Source organism: Myodes glareolus, chromosome 16 (assembly GCF_982192425.1).
Source record: "Myodes glareolus chromosome 16, mMyoGla1.1, whole genome shotgun sequence".
NCBI classification, from domain to species: domain Eukaryota; kingdom Metazoa; phylum Chordata; class Mammalia; order Rodentia; family Cricetidae; genus Myodes; species Myodes glareolus.
Window position 1 is genome coordinate 27,319,574 of NC_142041.1, and position 20,590 is coordinate 27,340,163.

The 20,590-nt window shown below is 47.5% G+C and overlaps 1 protein-coding gene across 2 annotated transcripts in view; it reads right to left on the reverse strand.

The window, feature by feature from the left end:
* Window positions 1-20,333, reverse strand: part of Nr4a3 (nuclear receptor subfamily 4 group A member 3) — a 41,002-nt gene extending 20,669 nt beyond the window's left edge. The window contains exons 1-6 of one of the 2 annotated variants that reach the window (XM_085677176.2): window positions 19,774-20,333; window positions 16,383-16,556; window positions 15,506-15,577; window positions 13,310-14,274; window positions 9,422-9,551; window positions 8,796-8,968 (exon numbers count right to left, since the gene is read on the reverse strand). In XM_085677176.2, the coding sequence (XP_085533302.1) occupies window positions 8,796-8,968; window positions 9,422-9,551; window positions 13,310-14,272 (1,266 nt within the window). In that variant the 5' untranslated portion in view covers window positions 14,273-14,274; window positions 15,506-15,577; window positions 16,383-16,556; window positions 19,774-20,333. The remainder of the gene's footprint in view (window positions 1-8,795; window positions 8,969-9,421; window positions 9,552-13,309; window positions 14,275-15,505; window positions 15,578-16,382; window positions 16,557-19,773) is intronic. The other variant, XM_048420395.3, reaches the window with a different exon arrangement.
* Window positions 20,334-20,590: the final 257 nt, after the last annotated feature.

Genomic DNA, 20,590 nt, shown 5'->3' on the forward strand with positions numbered 1-20,590 from the left:
GCAGATCTCAGTGGCGTTACTGATAAGCAGTTCTAACAGTGTGGTCATCCCTCACCTTCCATATTTATTGAGTGGGGGCTGTGCTGTATTTAAAGACAAAGCTTTCTAATTTTCACCTTAACCCTCTAAGATCTTGTAGCATCCGGTCTAGTTCAGAGCCCTGTGTCCCTTTTTTCCCAACAATCCCCCAGTTTGCCTGGGATTTTATGAGGCCCCAGATACTGGGTGGTACCATGAAACAGGGGAACAAGTCCAGGAGACAGAGGCAGCTCCCTTCTGAAAGACCTCTGACAAGGCCGTGAGACCCATGAGACCCTGGGTGAGTCTGCCATTTTTTTTTTTTTTTTTACACGTACTCTCTTAACTGGAGGAGAACAGAGAGAAGAGATCAATGTGCATCTCTAGACAAATCACATAGCGGCTGCTCCATGCCTGCTGTCACCTCTGGGTGCCCAGCGGGTTAGCTAACTGCTGTTTCTCCTGCCTCGTGCGTTTGAAGCTTCTAAATATTGCTAAGCCACACTAGATACGATGCTATGGCCTAGAGTTGAACGCTAGTCCTGCATGAGTTTGTTTTTAAACAGTGACTTGATTGGAGGAAGAAAAGTCTAAAGGGCTTGTAAACTCCTCACTGAGAATAGGAGTCCCAGCTTACCGCAGCCTACATTGACTTCCCCTAAACCAGGGCTCAGGGATCAACCACAGTTCTGCCTCCAGTGTTGGCACAGCAGTCACTGGAGCTTGCAGTTTTCACCAGGGTCCTCTGGAGGCAAAGCCCTGCTGGGCTCACAGTCCATGCCTCCTGCATGGTAAGAGCAGCCCCTGCCTGCTTGGGGCATGAACTTTGCTTTCATAGATCTCGGCAAAGAAAAAACAAAACAAAACAAAACAAAAAACCAAAACACAAAACCAAAGCCCAACAGGCCCAGCTTGCCCAACTGCAAACCTTTTGGGATTTACCTGCAGTTATTCTTGTCAAAAGTCCCAAAATTCTGGAACCAAAACCAGATACAAGCTGAATTACCAGTGACAGGTGGGTCAGCACTCAATGATATGGAGAGAGAAGGATCACGTGTGTCCCTCTGGACATATAATTTAAAGAAACAGGCCAAAGATTCCAGATACTTTACCTGGTGTAGCCATTTAACCTAGCCATGGGAGAGCTGGAACCCGTCTGTGCCTGTTACAGTGGTTTAAGATCGCCAAAGAAAATCCTAAAAGCTATCTGTTCATTCACTGTTGCACAGAAACATAGACCGAATACAGAAAGAATTTTTTTTTAATGAACTTTTGTCTCTGTTTCTGCTAATGCTTAATGTCAGCCTATTAAGACACTTGGTCCACCGGAATCTGACTTTAAGTTCTAGTCAGAGGTGTAGCTGCCTCTCCACCAGCAGCATGGCAGGATGCAGACTTCTACAAAGGCCCTAGAAGGAGAATTGTTTGGTGCACACAACAGCAGATGGACATGGGCTTTAACCCCCACAGATTGCACACTGCATTCAGCAGCAACCGTGGGGGTCAGGTTTCAGCAGTGGCCCAGGCCTATAAGTTATTCAACTGGAGAAAAGCACTCTGAAAATTAGCCACGTGATGCTTTAGTAGCAGAACGGAGCTGAATATGCATCAGACTCTCGGCTCTTGATAAATATGTGAAATATCTGAAGGAAATGAATTCCCTCCCCAGCCCCCCCTTAGTATGTTACATGTCTCTCAGCCTTTATATCTCTATAGATGATAGATTTGATCCTTATATAAGTTAAACTATGTATACATAGTCTTGGGTTCTTTACTTTGAAGTGTGCCACTTTAGGGCTGGAGAGATGGTGGAGTGTATAAAACACTTGCCATGTAATCATGAAGATCTTTGATAAAACTCAGGTGTGCATGAAGGCCCACCCATAATCCTAACCTGCTAAAGGTGGAGGACACAAGAGATCCGGAAGCAACTTGGCTAGCTAGATTATCTAGCTCCAGGTTCATGAGAGACCCTGCCTCAAAACATATGGTGGGGAGTAACAGAGGAGACCAGACAACAGCCTTTGGACTCCACAAGCCATGTGCATGGTCACCCCCACACGTACTTGCATACACTGGAACATGTATACACACCACACATACACATACATGTGCTGATAAGCAAAGTGACGTTTTAAAAATTGGTACTGAAAAATATAGGTGATGAATATATTTTTCCCAACTTCCTCCTTTTTTGGTCTGTCAGTGTCCCTCTACCAGGAAAACTAAACAAAAAACAAACAACCAAAACCACCGCAGGTGATATTTCCAGTACCTTCTTTCTCTCCCTGGCAGATAAATTCCCTGAGGGCAGAGCTTTGTCAGATCCACCATCCACAGGTCCCTGCCCTATGTGTTTGTTAAGTGAATTTAGGGCTTCCTGGAAGTTTCATAGCTCATCCTTTCTCATCCCTAAGAATAGCTTGGGCATTCAAAGTAAAGTTGAATTGTCATTGGTGGCTCTCAAGCCTTACAATGCCAAAGGATCATCAGAGGCTCTTGTTAATAAAGATTATTCTGGCCTTCTACTTTCAAGTCTGAAATCAGTAAGTCTGGGTGCAACTTGGAGGAACCTGCTTGTTAAAGCAAACACTGCGGTCCTTTGTGGTTGAGGCAGTCTGGGTACCACACTCCAGGAAACTGTGGTCCACACTCAGAGTGGAGCAGCTGTAATGATGGGAGGGTTGGGAATAAGAGGACTAGAAGGGTCCACGGAAGTGCACCGGGTCTAATCTCTTCACCATTTAAACTGGAGGCCTTCACGGTAGGAACTGGTTGATGCCACCCAGTGAATTAACTGGGAAACATCCTTCCCAAAGCTTCTTGAAACCAGCGTTGACAGCCTTCACGCTGTGGTCTCTGTAAGCCTACCATGTGCTGGCCATGTTGGGTCTTAAGGCTATCTCATTAGCATTTAAGTGACATTTGCTGGTGTCTGGTTTGATGTGAGCAATAGTTCTCGTAGTTGCAGTCTGTTACTGCACTAAGTGGCACCGATTACCAGAAAACATCCTGGCGTGCTGAAAAATACTTGGAATGACCAACTAATGAGGACATTAAGTATATTTCCTCATTAGTAATTATGCAGGCGCTGAAGCCAAGCCTGGTATCTATATATACTTGTATTGCTAAATTAAAAGCAACTGTGGGGCAGGGAATAGCAGCATCGCGGGTGGAAACAAATCAAATGTGACATGTTTTGACTGCGCTGATGTACAGTGATCTGAGCTCATTTTTGAGAGAGAGAAGTTTGGCCCACAGGAGAAGGGAAGGTTCCAGAGCCAGGAATGCGTCACAGAGCTCAGGAGCGCTCATCCTGGCCTCTTCGAACATTCGCTCCCTCTGAGACTTGGAACAAAACCTTTCCTTTTCCCACATTCGGGGAGAAAAGGGTTCACTGAGTTTCTACCTTTCAGGCACATACCCTGCTACATGAAGATTAAAAGGCACTGGCTGGCAGACACTTCTTTCTTTGCTGACCTAATCACCGTGGAGAGCAGCTAGCACTGTTAGTAGACTGTACTGGAAAAATTGACTGTCAGGCTCAAACTTGACAGGACAACTCCTTGTCTAACATACAATAAGCTATGAATACATGCTAAAATGTTAATATCAGTAGCTGAGAGAGGGATTGGGTGGTTGTCAAGGTACAGAAAACAATGAGTTTCTTTGAATTTATTTCTAAGTGAATTGATTTTTTAAAAAGATATAAGGCTGGAGAAATAGCTCAGAGGTTTAGAGCACTTGCTGCTCTTTCAGAGGACCCGGGTTCAACTCCCAGCACCCACATATGGTCCCACAACCATCTAACTTCAGTTCCAGGGAAGCAGATGCCCTCTTCTAACCTATATGGGCACCAGACACCCACGTGGTACACAGACACACACTCAGGCAAAACACTTATATTCGTAAAAAAAATCTAATAATATTATATAAAACTACCATAAAACATGAGGATATAATATAAAATACACATTACTATTATTGTAATTTTTTTAAAAATCAAATTAAATTCCTACTTAAAAACTAGTAAATTGTCGTTAGCAGAGACGTATGACGACGCAGAAGCATCCCCCTGAGTGACTGTCTCATCTCAGCCCCACCACCAGTCCTAGGCTACAGAATTTGCCCTGCTGAGACTTCATTTAGTTCTCTGCAAACATGGCGGGGGAGGGGAGGTTGTCTTAGATGATCTCAAGGTCATTCAGTGCTGTGATTTCATAATTAAAAAATTTTAAGGGGAAGGTATCACACAAGCTTAGTTTCAGGCAATGACAATCTTTAAATAAAGTACTGGCATTGTAATTTTGGTGGCAGAGTAGAGGACTTATGTGAAAATATGTTTATGCTGGTGTCTGGCTCAAAGTAGGCATCTTGTTTCATTCATTTAGGAAAGTTCTTTTATTTTCCCTGTTTATTTGTTTGTGTGTATGTGTGTGGGCACCCCAGTGCCATGGTGTGGGTTTGGTTGTCTCCATTGACCATGGAGTTTCTGGAGATTGAACTCAGGTTATCAGGGTTGACAAAAAAAGCCTTGGCCCATTGAGTCATCTTGTTTGTTTTACTAATTTTGTGTTCTAAGTGTGTCTGTGTATCTGTACATGAGAGTATAAGCATATATGTGCATACTTGTGTGTGTAGAGACCAGAGGTCAATGTCCAGTGAGTTCTTTGAAAATTCCCCACGTTTAAAAATTTCTAATTATTTGAAATATATTAAGTCTTTGAAAATCTCGTATATGCTTTGTCTTAGTCACTTTCAATAGTTGTGGAGACCCCATAACCAAGACAACTCACAAAAAAAGCACTTAGTTGGGGGTGTGTACACAATATCAAAGGTCTAGGCCATTATCATTGTGGCAGGAAGCATCACGATACACAGGGTACTACAGCACTGGTTTAGAGCTATAGCCTAATCTGCAGGCTGAGAGAAAGAGCCTGGGCCTGGTGGAGGCTTTTAAAGCCTCAAAGTCCACCCCCCAGTGATGTGTTTCCTCCAACAAGGTCACACCTACTCCAACAAGTCCATACCTCCTAATCCTTCTCAAACAGCCACTCCCTGGTAACTAAGCATTCAAATAATATGATCCTATGGGGAGCATTCTTATTCAAACCACTACATGCATACAATGAATGCATTTTGATCATATTCACCCCAACTCCTTTTCCTAATTCATTTTAATTTTGAGAAAGATTCCCACATGAAATTTGGAGCTTACCACTGGCTAGACTGGACAGCTAGTAACTCCCAGGGATCCTGGGGCACGGCCACCTCACCAGCTCTAGAATTTCAAGTATATGCTTCTGGGGATTTGAACCAGGTCCTCATTCTGGGGTGGTATGCACTTTACCAACTTAGACATTGCCTCGGCACCAGTTCCAACATTTTGTTAGATAACAAAGTCAAGTTACATAATCATGTATATTTTATATATATGTATGTATACACACACGCGAGATATACATGTTCTTTTATATTTCTGCATGTAAGTACTTACAGTAAGGAACCAAAAAGTAAACTTCAGAATCATAAAGCCTTTAAGAGTTTGAATGGACTTAATGTCACGCACAGAACCCTTTGTGGAGAAGTCTGTCCTGTGCTGTCCTTGAGTACTCCTTGGCTTGCTGATCTCACTCTGAATCAGTTGGTGTGGACAGAAAACTAGTCTTCAGAGCTGCTTTGAAGACATGCTCTCCCACCCCCGCCACCATCTTCTTTCTCTAGATTTGCCAAGGGGAACAGAAGTATTCTTTTTCTTTTTGATACAGGGACAAGAGAGTGAGAGCGACCTAATTTCTACAAACCTCCCTTTCTGTCTATCTATCTTCCTTTTTTATTCTCCAACCATCTCTTATAAGTTTCCATAAACAGTGTATCTACATTCCCCTTAAATCTGGTCTTGGATTGAGCTCAATCCTTGACGTGTGATCTGAAAGGACAGAGTCCATGAGACCATACGGAATTGAATTCTGGTTCCATACTTCTACTACCACAGCAGGTAATTTAGCATCCCTCCCTGCTTACACACACACACACACACACACACACACACACACACACTTTGTTGGATCATACTAAGTGTCTGTGGAATAAACTCCTGAATGAACCACTGACAAGCCAAAGCTCTCCCCTTTAACAAAATCTAAATGTTGAGCTTCACATTTATTTTTGTTAACTTTCTTCGTGATGGTTTCAGCCCTTCCTGTTCCAACCTGTCGAGATCGTTCTGAATGTTGGTACTGACATCCATCATATTAGCAGATCCCACCCAGCTTTCTGTCATCTGCAAATGTGATCAGCATGCTCCTGTGTCTTCTTCCAAGTTTTTGATGAAAGCTCACTGTATTTTTTAAAAAGTCTTTTAATTTAGTTGATTTTGGTCCAATTTTTTGATAATTTTGTAGAGCTATCTAAACGCAGGAGAACCCAAATGATGAAGTTCAACCTGATTCCAAAACAATGCAATTAAAATAAATTTGCTTTGCAGAATTGAGCTAGGCCTCAAAGGTAGCATCAGCATGACCCAGACGTTGACATGGGCAATCTGTATTTGGGGCAAAGCTAACAATTAAATTGGATAAATGTTTGTTGATGAAGATGATGACTCCAGACTAACAGACTGAACAGTGCAGAGACAAGCAAACACACTGGATTGATTTTTTTCAATGTAGAGACAGTTCCCAGCTGGGACAACCTAGCGGACTGGGGAGATACTGCCACTGCATGAGAAACCAGGCCACAGAGACTGATAATTAGATAGTTTGTGGATTCAGTATCATTCACGCTGGGGTGTTGGGGGGAGTGACTTTTCTGGATTGACCATCAGTAGCAATGCCAAATGCCCTGGGACGATGTCAGATTGTGTGCCACAGCCTTAGCTAAAGCAGTGTCTATAAGCCTCCTTGATGCAAAGAATTACAGAGGGAGAGGCAGAGGTGCTTTGGGAGGGGGGAGCGTCTTCATGCCCAAATAGTAATCCCGATCCTCACTGCAAGTAGAGAGTATGAAATGTGACTCCTAACTTGGCCTCTGATAGATGTGTTTTGCTTTGCGACCTTGGGCCAGTCAACTTTTTCACCTCTCTTTGTTTTCATTTCCTTATTGGACCATGGGGACAAAGACTTATCTTAGTGCTGTTGCTACATGGCACCAGACAGTGTAGTGCCTATACTTACTAGCACATTCGATAAACAGCCAAAGTAAAAAGTTTGGTCAAAGTAACGCTATACAAGGTACCATGGTGAAGTTTTGACAAATGTCATCATAGTTAATCTTCACAAACAAACCTGGGAAGCTGATAATATTAGCAAATGACAAAATGAGGAAACTGAGGCCTTAAAAGATCAGTTTCTCAAGGTCACCTAGCTAGTCAGTGCTGACCCTGGGATTTTCATTTAGCCTTGCCTGCTTTCAAAACCTGAGTCCCCAGTCAGTGCATTATTCTGTTGTACTATTATACTATTTGAGACTTGACTTTCATCAAGAGATGCTACTTAAAATCAGAGTAAGAGTCCTCAACCTTTGGTGCTGAGGATATACCATACTACTTACAGGGAGTCTTGTGATCAGGTGTAGAGAGGGCTTTGCTGCCTAGAATGAGGGTAGGGAGGAGGGCAAGAGGATCTCAGCACATACAGTATCATTTCTGTCAACATTGTAACCTAAAAGGAGTCCACCCAGCAAAGGCATACTGCTGTTCTCTGCCAGGCATTCACCCAGATGCTGCAAATGATGAATTAGCCATGGGGAAGGCAATCAGATCGACCAATGGGATACCCCCACACAGGTCTCTTTCATTTGTGTTTCTAAGTGTCTTCAAGTGGAGGTAAATTCCCCTCCAGCTCATAGCAATGATACAGTGTGATACAGTGTCTAACATGAAGAATTATTCAATAACCAGGACCATTTTCTTCTCTCTCACCTGTACTGACTGTATTTTACTAGAACTCTGCTTTCCAGAGTCCTATAAAAATGACTTTATCATGCTGGAATATTTCTCAACAATCTTTTATGGCCCTTCTCAGTGCTATTCAAATTTAAGGAAATTTGTAGGCTTCATACTGGTGAGATTTTTTTTTATGATGTCCTACATTAAATTAAAATGTTGATATGTTTTGGTTGACTGAAATAACAACACTGGTAATCATTTATGTTTTTTTCAAAATGGTTCCATCAGCCTTGTGTGACTGATGCTCAAAACCCTCTTCTGGTGTTCAATATGGTAATCATTTTCCACTGCAGGGAGGAGAAAGCCAAGCACAGGAGCCAGGTGACACAGGCAAGAGACAGAAAAGACAGCGTTCTATCCAGACCTCCTGATGCCAAGGCCAGGACTTGCTCCTCTCCATGGCCTAATCCCCCAATATAAGCAGCAAGCTAATCAATGAAGATGCAGTTGGGTAGACTGCTTAAGGATAACTTGGGGCTCACCCAGAGGGTAGATCATAACGTGAGAAACACAATAGTCACGATTTCCAAAGAACTACAGGCTGTAGTTCATCTGTTCAGCTTTTCATTGGCACCACCAGGAACCCTGCAGCCATGTGTGTGACAGGTGTAGCCCTGTCAAGGTCATCGTTAAGGCATTTAGAGCTTCAATAAGGCGAAAGTTATTTGGTATCATGAATGAACTAGTTGCTAAATGAAATGAAATCTATAGAAATGGAAAAGGGAGGCCACTGACTAGCACCGTGCCAGGCACAGTCATCCAATCAACTCTTGTCACTATCGTCATGAATGGAGCAGCGTAATCACTCAAGAGCATTCGTAGAACTTACTCTGGAATAATCCAGATCTCTGGGTGTCGCATCTGACAAAGCGCGGACGAGGGCATTCATCATACAGATGGGAGGAGATGGTGGGGAAGGCTGCGAGGGCTCCTGCTGCAGTGGGCTCTTTGGTTTGGAAGGCAGCCGGCCTCTCCTCCCTTTCAGGCTATCTGTACGCACGACTGATGAGACACAGAGAGAAAAAGCCATGTTTAAAGATCGCATTCGGAATAGGCATAAATCACGAAAAGGAATCCAAACACATTAGAACTTGGCACTGATGAATGAGAGCCACCATTTCAAAGCAGTGTTAAGTTTGGAATAATGCTCAGCAGTGATTGAGTTGAAATAACGAGGGGAAGAAAGTTATCCCGTACTTACATTTGGTGATGAGTTAGCTCTGAAAATCTCCATCTCAAATAGAACAATGGCTTTTTTTAAAAAAAAAAATTGATTTTTGAGAAATTAGAATAAGCTGTCCTCAGTGTTACGTTAGGGTAAATATTGATACCATTACAAAGAAAATGTTTGAAGGAAAGAGACACTAGTAAATTTGCTGCCTCGACGTAAACATTACAGCTTTCACTGTTTGAGGTTATGCGTAAGCAAGCCGGATGAAAAGCATGTGTTCTTACCTTCTTTAACCATGCCGACGCTGAGACACTTCTGGAATCGGCAGTACTGACATCGATTGCGGCGTCTCTTGTCCACTGGGCAGTTTTTATTTGCCAGGCAAACATATTTTGCATTTTTCTGCACCGTTCTCTGAGAAAACATAATGCAGAGATAGTCAACTAATAGTTTCTGGAAAGAGGTAAGACCTGACAAGATGTATTTTAATTACACCGTGAAAAGCGACAGTGCAATTTGTATAATTAGATAAATTTAATTTCCTAACACGCTAGCCTGCAGGAAAAACAATTTTATTAGTGTTCCTGGCTGACAGTGGAAATCATCTTGGGTTGTTCTGAAGCGAGTCTCAGGAGGCACCCAACTCTGAATGATAAAATCATATCTGAAATTACCAGGTCAACATATCGTACCTCAGAGGATTAGATTATCTCCACTTTTAATATCCCCCTGGGAACAATTTTCTACTTGTTCTACTCCCCTGATTATTGCTGACCTTATTAAAATAAAATCAGAATTATCTGGGCTGTCCTATGTATGGCATCACTATTGTAAGCCAGATAGCACAATAACTGATTTTGTTACCCAATAGCGATGAAATCATACAGAGTAAAGTCAAGAGCTTGTCTTGTTAAAATATATAGGAAATAATATTTTCTTTCTAAAATATGTAGGGAATCATCTTTTAATTAAAAAAGAAATCCACGTGATTGCACTACCTGGCTCACTCTCTCTTTAAAGGATACATGTAATAAACTGTCCATTTCCGACTTCCAATTCTTAAAGTTGGATAGAAAAATCACTATCATATCCATGAAAGAAAACCCAAAGCCGGGTAAGAACAAGAGAAAGATATATGAATGTCATATACATCCCAGTATTTCACAAATGACTGTTATTACTGACACCAAAAAGAACCACATTGTCAAAGACACATTGTTAAACTCGATGTTGGAGATAAAAATAACATCACAGTTTTCTGAATCACGTAGAATTTTGAAATAAGACACGGAGCAATAATTAGACGTAATCTTATGCTCCAAATGTAAAACGATGCTTTAAGAAAATAAACCACCAAAAACCCCATGGAAACCTCTGCACAGGTGGTTGCGTTTTTACCACTTAGGATAGGATGAATCGCTCTGAAAGGACCTGACCTACACAAGTTCACCCAGAGCAGAACTCTGAATTTACTTGGGAAAGAAGTCTGGGCTATGCTTTAAAAGAAGTACAGGTCTGTGCTTAGTGACCTGTTTGGGGTTCAAGATTCTAGTTTTCCCCTGACTCTTTGTTTTCCACTCTTCTCATTTCCCAAGTTTCAGTTTTACCCTGTCACCTTTTCGTTTCATTTAAGGGAGTGATTACACACATACAAAGCCGATCTACACCAAGTCTGAGACATGGCTGCTGGGTCTAAATGCAAAACTCAGAGAGGAAGACTTGTGGGGTTTCTGCACCTCCATTCTCTGCGTCCACAGGAGCCTTGGAAGGAAGCACTTTCACAGAACATGCCCCTACATCCTAGCACTCTTTCTCGACACTGTCCTCAAGGCCATGTGCCCATTTACTTTAGATAATACATTTCCCCGATAGCCTGAAGCCTTCCCCACATCTGTGTACATCTGCACAGTGTAAGGACACAGAGATCGTTACAGTTCAATCACCGAATTCCCATCATTAACTGCACTTCATGTCACATTTTTAAAGAATTCAATTTAATGGTAGAAAGCCACTGGGTAAATCCGGCTCCGGTTCCCTTAATTAACAGATCTGTGGGGTGGTCCAACCCCAGCCTGCCCCCACCCTTTCAAGTATAGATCTGTTTCCAAGGGGACGGTGAAGAAAAGGGAGGTTGTTGGGGGAATGCTGCTGCACATTTTTAGACTTGGGATGCTATGCTGCCATGTTGCGATGAGTTCTCATTGATTTGGGAATGGTTCTACCATAGTCTTCATCAACTCTTACTGGAATGTCTTGCTTTTCTCCCTTCCTGCTGATCGTTCATTGCCCTTCAGCATTTTCAGTGAGATGCTATAAAAAAAAAAAATCAAACCTGCTAAAGGGATGTAGTTATGTGGAAGTAGCTTTGGGAAATCTTGAGTAGGTAACAGGAGGTTGGGGGGGGGGGAGAGATAAAAAGGGAGAAGGCTAGCCTGGGGTTGGGCTCTTGCTCAGTGGTAGAGCACCTGTCCAGCAAGCACAAAGCCCTGTGTTCCAACACTGAGAAAAAAAACAAAGGCTAACCGTAAAAGGAAGTTCTGCCCTTAAAATGCTATCAGCTTGTGTATCTGTAGGGATTTAACATGGTGATATCTTTATTCAAGCATTCTAGAGAATTCAATGCGTGACATGATAACCATCATCACATCAAAACTAACTGCCTGTTGGATATATGTCCAACTACAAGCGTGTACATTGTCATAAATACTTCAGAGTTTCTGCTCATTAATAACTAATGTTTTATGGCTCTTTAAAGACTAGGAAGTGCTCTTGTATGCTGATATCTTATTTAATACAGGTTTTCTCTAGGTGTGAGTCACTGGCTGAGAAATTAAGATCTAGCAAGAAGACTTATGGCCAATGCTATAAACTGGTAGGTGGTGACGAGTTAGGATTCCTATTTGAATCTTTCAGCCCCAAGTTCAGCATGCTCCTAAATATACTCTGTTTGCCCCCACAATCCTAGTCACCCAATCAACATTCTACTTCACCTATGTCATCTGTGTGGGTTTGAGCATACCTGAAATATCAGTAGGTTAGGGTGTAAAGAGAGTAAGACACAAATCTCTAGAACCATCAGAGATTCAACGACAAGACAAAGAACAAGAGAATAAGTAAGTGACAACCCCCCCCACACACACACACAAACACACGCACCCATCAGAGGTGGAAAGACTATTAAATTCCAGGGTCAAGCGAAACCAGCGACCTCTATCCCACACTCAAGCCACGTTACTGCACAAGCCTGCCTAAGGGGTACTCTCTAGGGTTCAGCTTTTTGCTGGTAAATATGGGGAGGTTGCTGACACGCCCACTGTACAATTCTACACTGTGTCTATGAGAGAAGGATCAACGTGGGTACTGTGTCTGGGCACAGACCTAGGGAGGCAAGTGTTTCTAGAGGACAAGGTAGATTGGCCAGACCTGAGTTCTACCTTCCTCCCGTCTATGGAGGAAGCTGTCCCAAAATGCCTCTAGCTAGTTTACCCCTGCCCCTACTTTGCCATTGCAGAACTATGAAAAGGAGGCAGGTTAGGAGCACACAGGTATGAGTGGACCCCCTGTCTCCACCTCACTCTCTGAGATGAGTTCCGTGACAGCTGAATGACCTCTCTGAACCTCTGTTTTCTTCTCTAAGAAACAAGGGTAATTACCCTCTATCTTCAAAGCACAGGGAATACAAACAGCTACTGAGGGACCAAAATTCAAGTCTGATTCCAGACTTGCAGCTCTTCTTGTGAAGACCGAGAGACAAATGCCTAGGTCTGCCATAAAGGCATTATTCTCTTAGAGGCTCTGGGTATGTATAGGCAAGGAGGGATAATGACGTTTGGGCATTATTGAAGTTTAGATACTTTAGAAGTTGCAGAAGTTCCTGCCCAAGAAACAAACAAACAAAAACAAACAAACAAAAAATCAAACAAATAAAAGCCGAAACACTCAGAAGGCAATGTCAGGTCAAGAGGTTGGGGCGGACCCCTCAAGTTCATTGCAAGCTTGAGTTTAAAAGCCCTGAGAAAAATGGGTCTGAAGTCCTAGCCTAGGAATAGGAATGCATTGTGAGTAGGCTTTCATACTGGCAGGGGCAAGAATGTTGCTACACTCCCTTAGCTGCCTCAGCAAGGGGCCTGACTGCAGAGCGGAGGATGCACCTGGAGGAGGCATGCTCTCACCTTGAAGAAGCCCTTGCAGCCCTCGCAGGTGCGTACCCCGTAGTGCTGGCAGGCGGCATTGTCCCCGCACACGGCACACGTGCCCTCGCCGGATGATGAGCTCCTGTTGGGTGGCGATGGCAGGCTAGGGCTCTCTCCCAGAAGGCTGGACGCCGTAGGGGAGGCTGTGAGGCCCAGCGGTGGAAAGGTCAGTGTGGCCGTCCTCTTGGCCAGCGGGAGCCCGTACGGGTGGCCCTCGAGCGCAGCAGCTTGGCTGCCTGCGGCAGCCGCGGCTCCTAGGGGCAGGCTGAGTGCAGCGGCGCCTGTGGGGTCGTAGCCGAGGTGGTGGCCGCCCGCTGGGCTGGGCGCTGGAGGGTGCGGCGGCGAGGGCTTGAAGTGGAAGAGCGGGAAGCGCGCCGTAGCCATTGGGGGAACCGCCTTCATCTGCGGGTCCAGCAGCTGGCCCGGTGCGATGCAGCCAGGCGCCGCGGGCAGCTCGTCGTCCCACAGCGCCCCCGCCTGCGGGGGGAAGCCTGGCGTGGTTGGCGTGGACGGCGGAGACTGCTTGAAGTACATGGAAGTGCTGGGCACGACGTCGTCCTCAGGGCCAGAGGGAGGAGGAATGGACGGCTGCTGCTGCTGCTGCTGGTGATGGTGGTGGTGATGGTGATGGTGGTGGTGATGGTGGTGGTAGCCGTGTTCACGGCCCTCTTCCATCTTGATCAAAGGCCGCGGCCCGGAAGGCGGCATTTGGTACAGGCAGGAGGGCTTGAGTTCGCAGCTACTGGGGTAGCCCTCCATGAAGGTACTGAAGCTGGGCAGGGACGTCGTGGCGGTGGCCATGATCCCTGTGCTACCGAGGTCCATGGTCAGCTTGGCATAATCGGGGTTCATGATTTCTGTGGTGTATTCCGAGCCATACGTCTGCGTGGCGTAAGTGGACCCCGGAGGCGAAGGGCTATATTGGGCTTGCACGCAGGGCATATCTGCAGGGACAGAGACAAGGGCTCAGAAGCCAGTGCACACTCCTTTGCCAGCTGGATTCACTGCTGGCAATCAGGAAACAGAGGAAGTGACATCCTCTTCCACCTGCTGGCAAAGACTGAGTGCCCCAAGTTTACTTTCTTCCTTGAATCCCTGATTGACAAAGGGGCCACAGGAGCGATAGAACCTGACCTGCTCGGGATGACATTACCCTCCTTTGCTCTGTTCAGCAGATCTGGATACAAATGTTTTCTTTCCCTCAAAAGCCCAGAGAAATTTTAAAAAGTAGTTAAAATCCTAAAAAAAAACCAACTGGAGTGGTCTCCCTAGCCAAATCGAAGGCCAAGGGAAAGGAAGGGAATGCTTTGTTAGTTAATTTGGGTAGAAGGAGGCCATTGGTCCCCAACCAAGACTTACACACATTAATTTGTAAACCCATGTGTTAGTGAAAAAGATGTCCTGTGTGGGACAAGGGAGGCAGTGACATGCTAACATTTCATGAGTGCCAACTAAGGCTGCCCACACAAGTTGTGGTGGTGGTGGCTGCTTCCCGCCCACTCCTCCAAACAGGATTAGCAGCCTGCGCAAACTGGACCCCTATTGATGATTTCAGCCAGCTTAAGTGGTGAGGTGGGCACGTAGGCCCAGGAAATGGACTCGGGGGAGTTGATGCCATCTGCAAAGAGAAAGATCAGCTGCAGCACAGCACACCCACCAAGCCCGCTTACTCTCTGCTGTGCTGTGCGGGCGCGGATGCATGTATGTCTACTAGGCTGCTGCTTCCCCATTCTGACTAACAGGGCATTCTGATCCAGCAAGGGTAGAGCTGTTTTATGACAACAGTTAACAGCTCTTCTAACAGGCAGGGCTAGTCTAGGTATTTTCTCATGATGGGAGGGGAAAAAAGAAGAAAGCAAGTTCAAAGCAGATACAGTTTCTCTGCCAGTTTGCCTCGGTTGGGCCCTGGAAGCAGTTGGTATCTGAGGCATTTGCTGTAATCCCAGAGGTTGAGGTGGGTGCGAAGGCCCTGGGAGTTACTGGCTCTACTGGATGATTTTTCTAATAATTTTCCTTCTTATGGCTAAATCAAAGGGGCAGCATGGGGAGTTTCTGGTGGTTGGTTTTTCCGAGTCAAAGGAAACCCAGGTGCCTAGCTTCTTGGAGGGTGTGGCGTGAGGGTGTGACTAACAGAGAAGCCAGGGCTTCACATTTCCTTTGACATCTTCCTCTTACCCACATTTCCAAATCTGATTGAGTCATGCGTGCATGGGATGAAATCTTGACTTGAAAAAAGGTGCTGAGGGCCTGTTGGAAGAAGCAGTGGTGAGGAGGAGCCAGTTCAAGCCTGCTTTCTTTTCAAGCCAGGCCTTGTGAGCTAGCTGGAAGCTAAAGGATTGCTTATCTGGGTGTCTAGTTCTTAGGCTGAAATGAAAGCTGGTCATTTAAAAGAAAGAACACAGCCCGGTCTGTCCATCTTTCCCCTCCCTTTGCATCCCTAGGATTTTCCCCTTAAAACCACCTGCCATTCATTCTTCCTTGCTGTCTTCTTCCTATTGCTCTTTGTCTTTCTGAAGTCTCCAACAGGAGGATGACACTATCTTTGGTGCACACAGGCCGGATGCTTCCCATCCCTTTAACAAACTTGTACAAATCAAATCTGAGGCCTTTACATTTACATCTCTGTCTTCGGCTCACATGGGTTTCCTCCTTGTCTCGGAGACTCAATTCTCCAAACTCCTGCATTGGGGTTTAGACCAATAAATGATTGGGGGTTTAGGCCAATAAAAGTGTCCCCTATCTCTCCAAGTGATTCCTTAAATGAATATGTTGGATATAAAAGGACAAAAATAAAGCCATTAAAAACAAAATATCCTAATCTCTTTGGAGTATTTGCTTTTCTTCGTAAGAAACATTATTTTGAGAAATGGTTCATATAATCTCACTGCTCCACTTGGTAGCAACAGGGTGTGGTATACAGCGGAGCTTCGTGCCAGGAAGCCACCTGTGCTGTGAAATCCGGGGCCAGCAGCCTTGTGTTGGTACTGGGCGAGTTGACCAGACTGCCTGTGGGGTGCTGGTTTCTCCACCATTTCCCTTGCTTCAGACCTACCTGGAGGGTATCTTGCGCGCTGAATGGTGGGGCTGGGGGTCTCTCCAGCGGAGGCTGAGAGTGTAGAAGGCGGGGACGTCGGACTAGGCGAAGCAGTCGCTGTGCAGCCTGGCTCTGCTGAGGATTCAGGCTCAGAGCCCGGGCTTGTCGGGCTGCGCTCTCCCGCAGTGGGCTCTACAGGCGCCGAGAGAGGGGACAGATATTGTTTGTGGTAAGACTAGGCTGGGTCATCTTTCTCAGGGTTGGGTGAATGGGGTGGGGGTGGGGAACCTGTAGAAATGCTAGTTAATTACAAAGAATTATCATAAGATTAAGTGAAAATGCGTAGGGCACACAGAATCCCTGGGCAAGGAGCATCACACCGTCGTGGGTCGCTAAGGGAAGGTTTGCCTTCACCTGGAGAGCTAACAGACAGCCCTTTTGTGGCACGCAATCTGATGCTAAAAAGCCCCACGGCCTGTCGTCGCCCAGAAATTGATCTTTTCTACACTCACTGTTGGTTCCCTGCTTGCGAAGTCAGGGGGACCGAAGAAATGAGAACACTTGAGGAACGAATATAGCCCGAATTTGGGGGGTGGTGATGTCAGTGAGTATACAAGAAAAGAAAATAGCCATTTTTCAACTCCGACGGCCCCCACTTCTCAAACACAAATTTTACACGCCGCGTAGGAAATGCACAATGTCCGGAACGAATGCATGAATGCCCGGAGGAATTAAGAAAGTCTGCGCTTTTCATTCTAAATGCTAATGGAGCTTCCCTTCTATTAGTCGCTAGTTTCGGGGGCCAGGGGTCAAGCAAACAAAAGGGCACAGAGGAAAGCAGGCCTGTTCTGGGAGCCGCGCGCGCTGGGCGGACAGCTTTGGCCACGGCTGCAGCGGACCAAGGGAGGTCCCCTGCACTCAGCGGGCGGTATCCCCGAGGGTGGGCGCTTTTAAGGCTCCAGGCCATCGGGTGGCTCAGAGGGGGTACATTCCGGAGGGCGCCCAGAGCGGCTCCCGGGCGAAGGTCCCGGTGCACAGCCTAGAGAAACTTTGTAGCTGGAAGCGCAGCTTGCCTGGCAGGGAGGACTCCAGCTGCCCCAAATTCCGGCTTATAGCGCCCCCTTTGTCAGGGGTGGGTACAGCTCAAAGGTTAGGAAAGTGCCCCCCCCCCCGGGGAGGGGAGACCAACCCTCAAACTAACTAAAAGACCTCTGGTGAGCGCAGGATCTAAGAGTAGGGTAAGTCTTATCTCCTGCCGCTCCCGCACCCCGAGTTTGCTTTTAGAGAGAAAGGGGCTCTGATCCCCCAGGTCTAGGAAATTCTCGATGGCCAGGAAATGGGGGATTCCCTTGCCATCCCCAGCCCGAGGTACTCCGACGGAAATCTTGCGCTTGCTGAAGCGCTGGCACGAGTGGATCTTTCCACAGCCGTAGCATGTGCTTCTCGCCCTCCCCCTCTCGCATCTTCAAAAGAGGGGGTGTCCAGCAACCCCCCTTCCACTGTGTGCGGGTCTTCCCACCCTCCCCCGGAGCCTTATCCAGAGTAGTCTTCTTTCTCTAAGGGGCAGCCTCTGAACTCGGGTGGGCGGGGGTAGCGTCTCCCCAGGGAAGGGGTTCCTCCTGGAGGCCCGCACACCGCTCACGGTACAGCCCAGCCCAGCACCCCATTGCTTTCTCCGCCCCCCATCGGCCGGTTACCTAGGCAAAGCCTCTGCGCCTGGAAACACGTTCTGTCGCTCCGGCTCGTGGCCGCTGGGGCCGGGAGCACAGAGCCTCGGGGTTGTAAATTAGGAAGAAATAACTACCTCTGTCAAAGCCCCTTTCTTTCTCGGGGGCAGACGAAGGGAACACCCCCGTGTTCTCCTCCCCGTGGTGAAGTGTGTGGAGGAAACCGTGAAACACACCATTGTGACCCCGGCTCCTCCGCGGAGTTTCCAACCCTGGGAGCGGGGGCGGAGGTTGGGCGGGGGCAAGAGAGGTGGAAGAGAGACCAGCAGAAAGGGAAAGACAGAGATTCTCAGAAAGACTTAGGGAGCCCAGACAACCCCCGGGGGAGAATTTCTGTGAGCGAGTGCTGGGTCCCGGGGGTGGGGGGCGGGCGTCTGTGGAGGGAGGGAGCTATGGCCCCGGGAGTCTTTGGCTTTCAAGTTATGCTTATCTTATTCGGTTAAAACAACTCCAATAAAGTAATTTCATTCACTGTGTTCAGTATGCGCGCTGAGCATCTTTTCTTTCCCCAACTCGGTTCTATAGAAACATTTTCCGGTTGTTGGAAGAGAATCACTAGAATTAAAACAGCGAGGGAATGGCTGAACCGAACCCTGTGACCTCTTTCCCAGCACCCAAGGCCCTAGGAGAAGCAGCTCAAGAGTACTGATGACCACACACTTCTCGCGGCTCTTCCCTCGGGAGAACCCGGGCACATAAACAAAAGGCCACCTCCAAGAACGTTCTTGGAAATCAAGGGACCAATGATCATGAGCTCCCTCATGACTGCCGGAAGCCTCCAACAGGTTTGAGAGGTGCCTTTGAAAGCCAGTCTCCGCAGGCTGCGCTCGCCTGCTCAGCTCTCCCTCTCACCACCCAGAACTTTCCTTTCTACTAAGAATAAAACATTCGGAGCAACTTCTCCGAAAGCGCATTGAAAAGTAATGCAAGCCTTTTCCACACCAGCCAAGGCCTGGAGAAGAAGGACGCCGTCCCCACGCGTGTCGGGGCGCTAGAGTCGGCAATTACACCCGATTACCTCCGTGGGGAAAAGTGTAAACCAGTAAGTCGGCGACGCCAGGCAGACGTGCCTAGTGGAGCCCCAGGCTCATTTCAATACAATAAGCCGCATTCCTACAATTACACCCTCTTTGCTGAGCTCCTCCAGCGCCTCTGCAAACTCTGGCCGCTGCTGCCCAGGCACCGTCCCTCCTAAGCTTTCTCCCAGACAACCAGCTCCGTTTCACCATTAGGCACATTAACTTGGACCCACCAGAGTCCCCATTTTCAATCCCACTTAAAACGCAGGAAAATTACTGCCGTTCATCACCGGGGCTCCAACTCTCTGCCGCCGCCGCCGCCGCCGAGAGCATCATTACCATGACAACTAGAGCCGAAATACCCTGAATTACAACGCTGGAGCTGCTACAGCACAAATCCAGGTCCTCCTCTTTGTTAGAGGCTTTTCGCCTCTTTGGGTGGGGAGAGGAATCTCACACGCTCCAGGGTCCCCGAGGGCCGGCTACAGGGGAAAAGTTTCAGATTGGAACCCACCCGCCGCTTGGCGAGCAAAGCCAGAGTGGGGAGGCAAGTGTGTGTGGGGGGGGCACCCCACACTCAAAGTTGTCAATTTAAGGAGCGACGCTTCCCAGCGCGCCAACTTTTAAGCAAGTCCCCGCATTAACTGGGCAAATCATACGTACTTGGGTGCTGTGGCGGTTCCGTCTTTAGAGCGAGTTTCTAGAGAGCGGCCCCGAAATCTGGACTGGGGGAGAGTCACAGCTGCTGTCCCGGAAGGGCTGCGGTGCACAAGCCCAGCGGCTCCCAGAGGCGGTGAGCGGCTGGCGGGGGATGCTGCGATCCCAACTCATGGGAGAGCGCCGCCGAGAGGTTCCACCGGCGTCCAGTCTCCTGCTGCGACCCGGGGGTAGGATGTCGCTGCGGTTCCCACCTCCACGGCCACTGCCCGCTCTGTCAGCGTTGCAAAGTGAGCCCGAGAGGGGCGTCCGGCTGCGGCGCCGCGCAGCACCGGCGAGGGCGCCGGGCGAGAGGGGTGTGAGCGCGCGGGAGAGAGTGGAGTGTGTGTGCGGAGCGTGTGAGCGCGCGTGTGTCTGTGTGTGCGAGTGAAGGAGCGGGTGTGAGCGTGTCTGTGTATGGGGAACGGAGGAGGAGCAGGCGCTGGAGTGGTGGGGGGCGGGAGGCAGGAGACTCGGCTCTCCCGGCTGCGCGTTCGCTCGCTCTCTCGGCACGTCATTTATGCCACAGGAGCCCTAGCGGCCTCTCCATAGAGTGCCTGGAATGCGAGACGTCAATGTGACGCCATGGGACGCTACGTCACCCTCCTCCTCCCTCCCCTGGCCCAGCCGGTTCCGCGTGTGCGAGGGTGTGTGTGTGTGCGTGTGTGTGCTTGTGTGTGCGCGCGCGCGTTTCCCCGGTCATTCGCACGGCCGCACAATGGAATCCGCGGGGGAACTGGCGACCCCAGCCCCGTGGCTGCCAATCTCTCTGCCACGGAGCCGC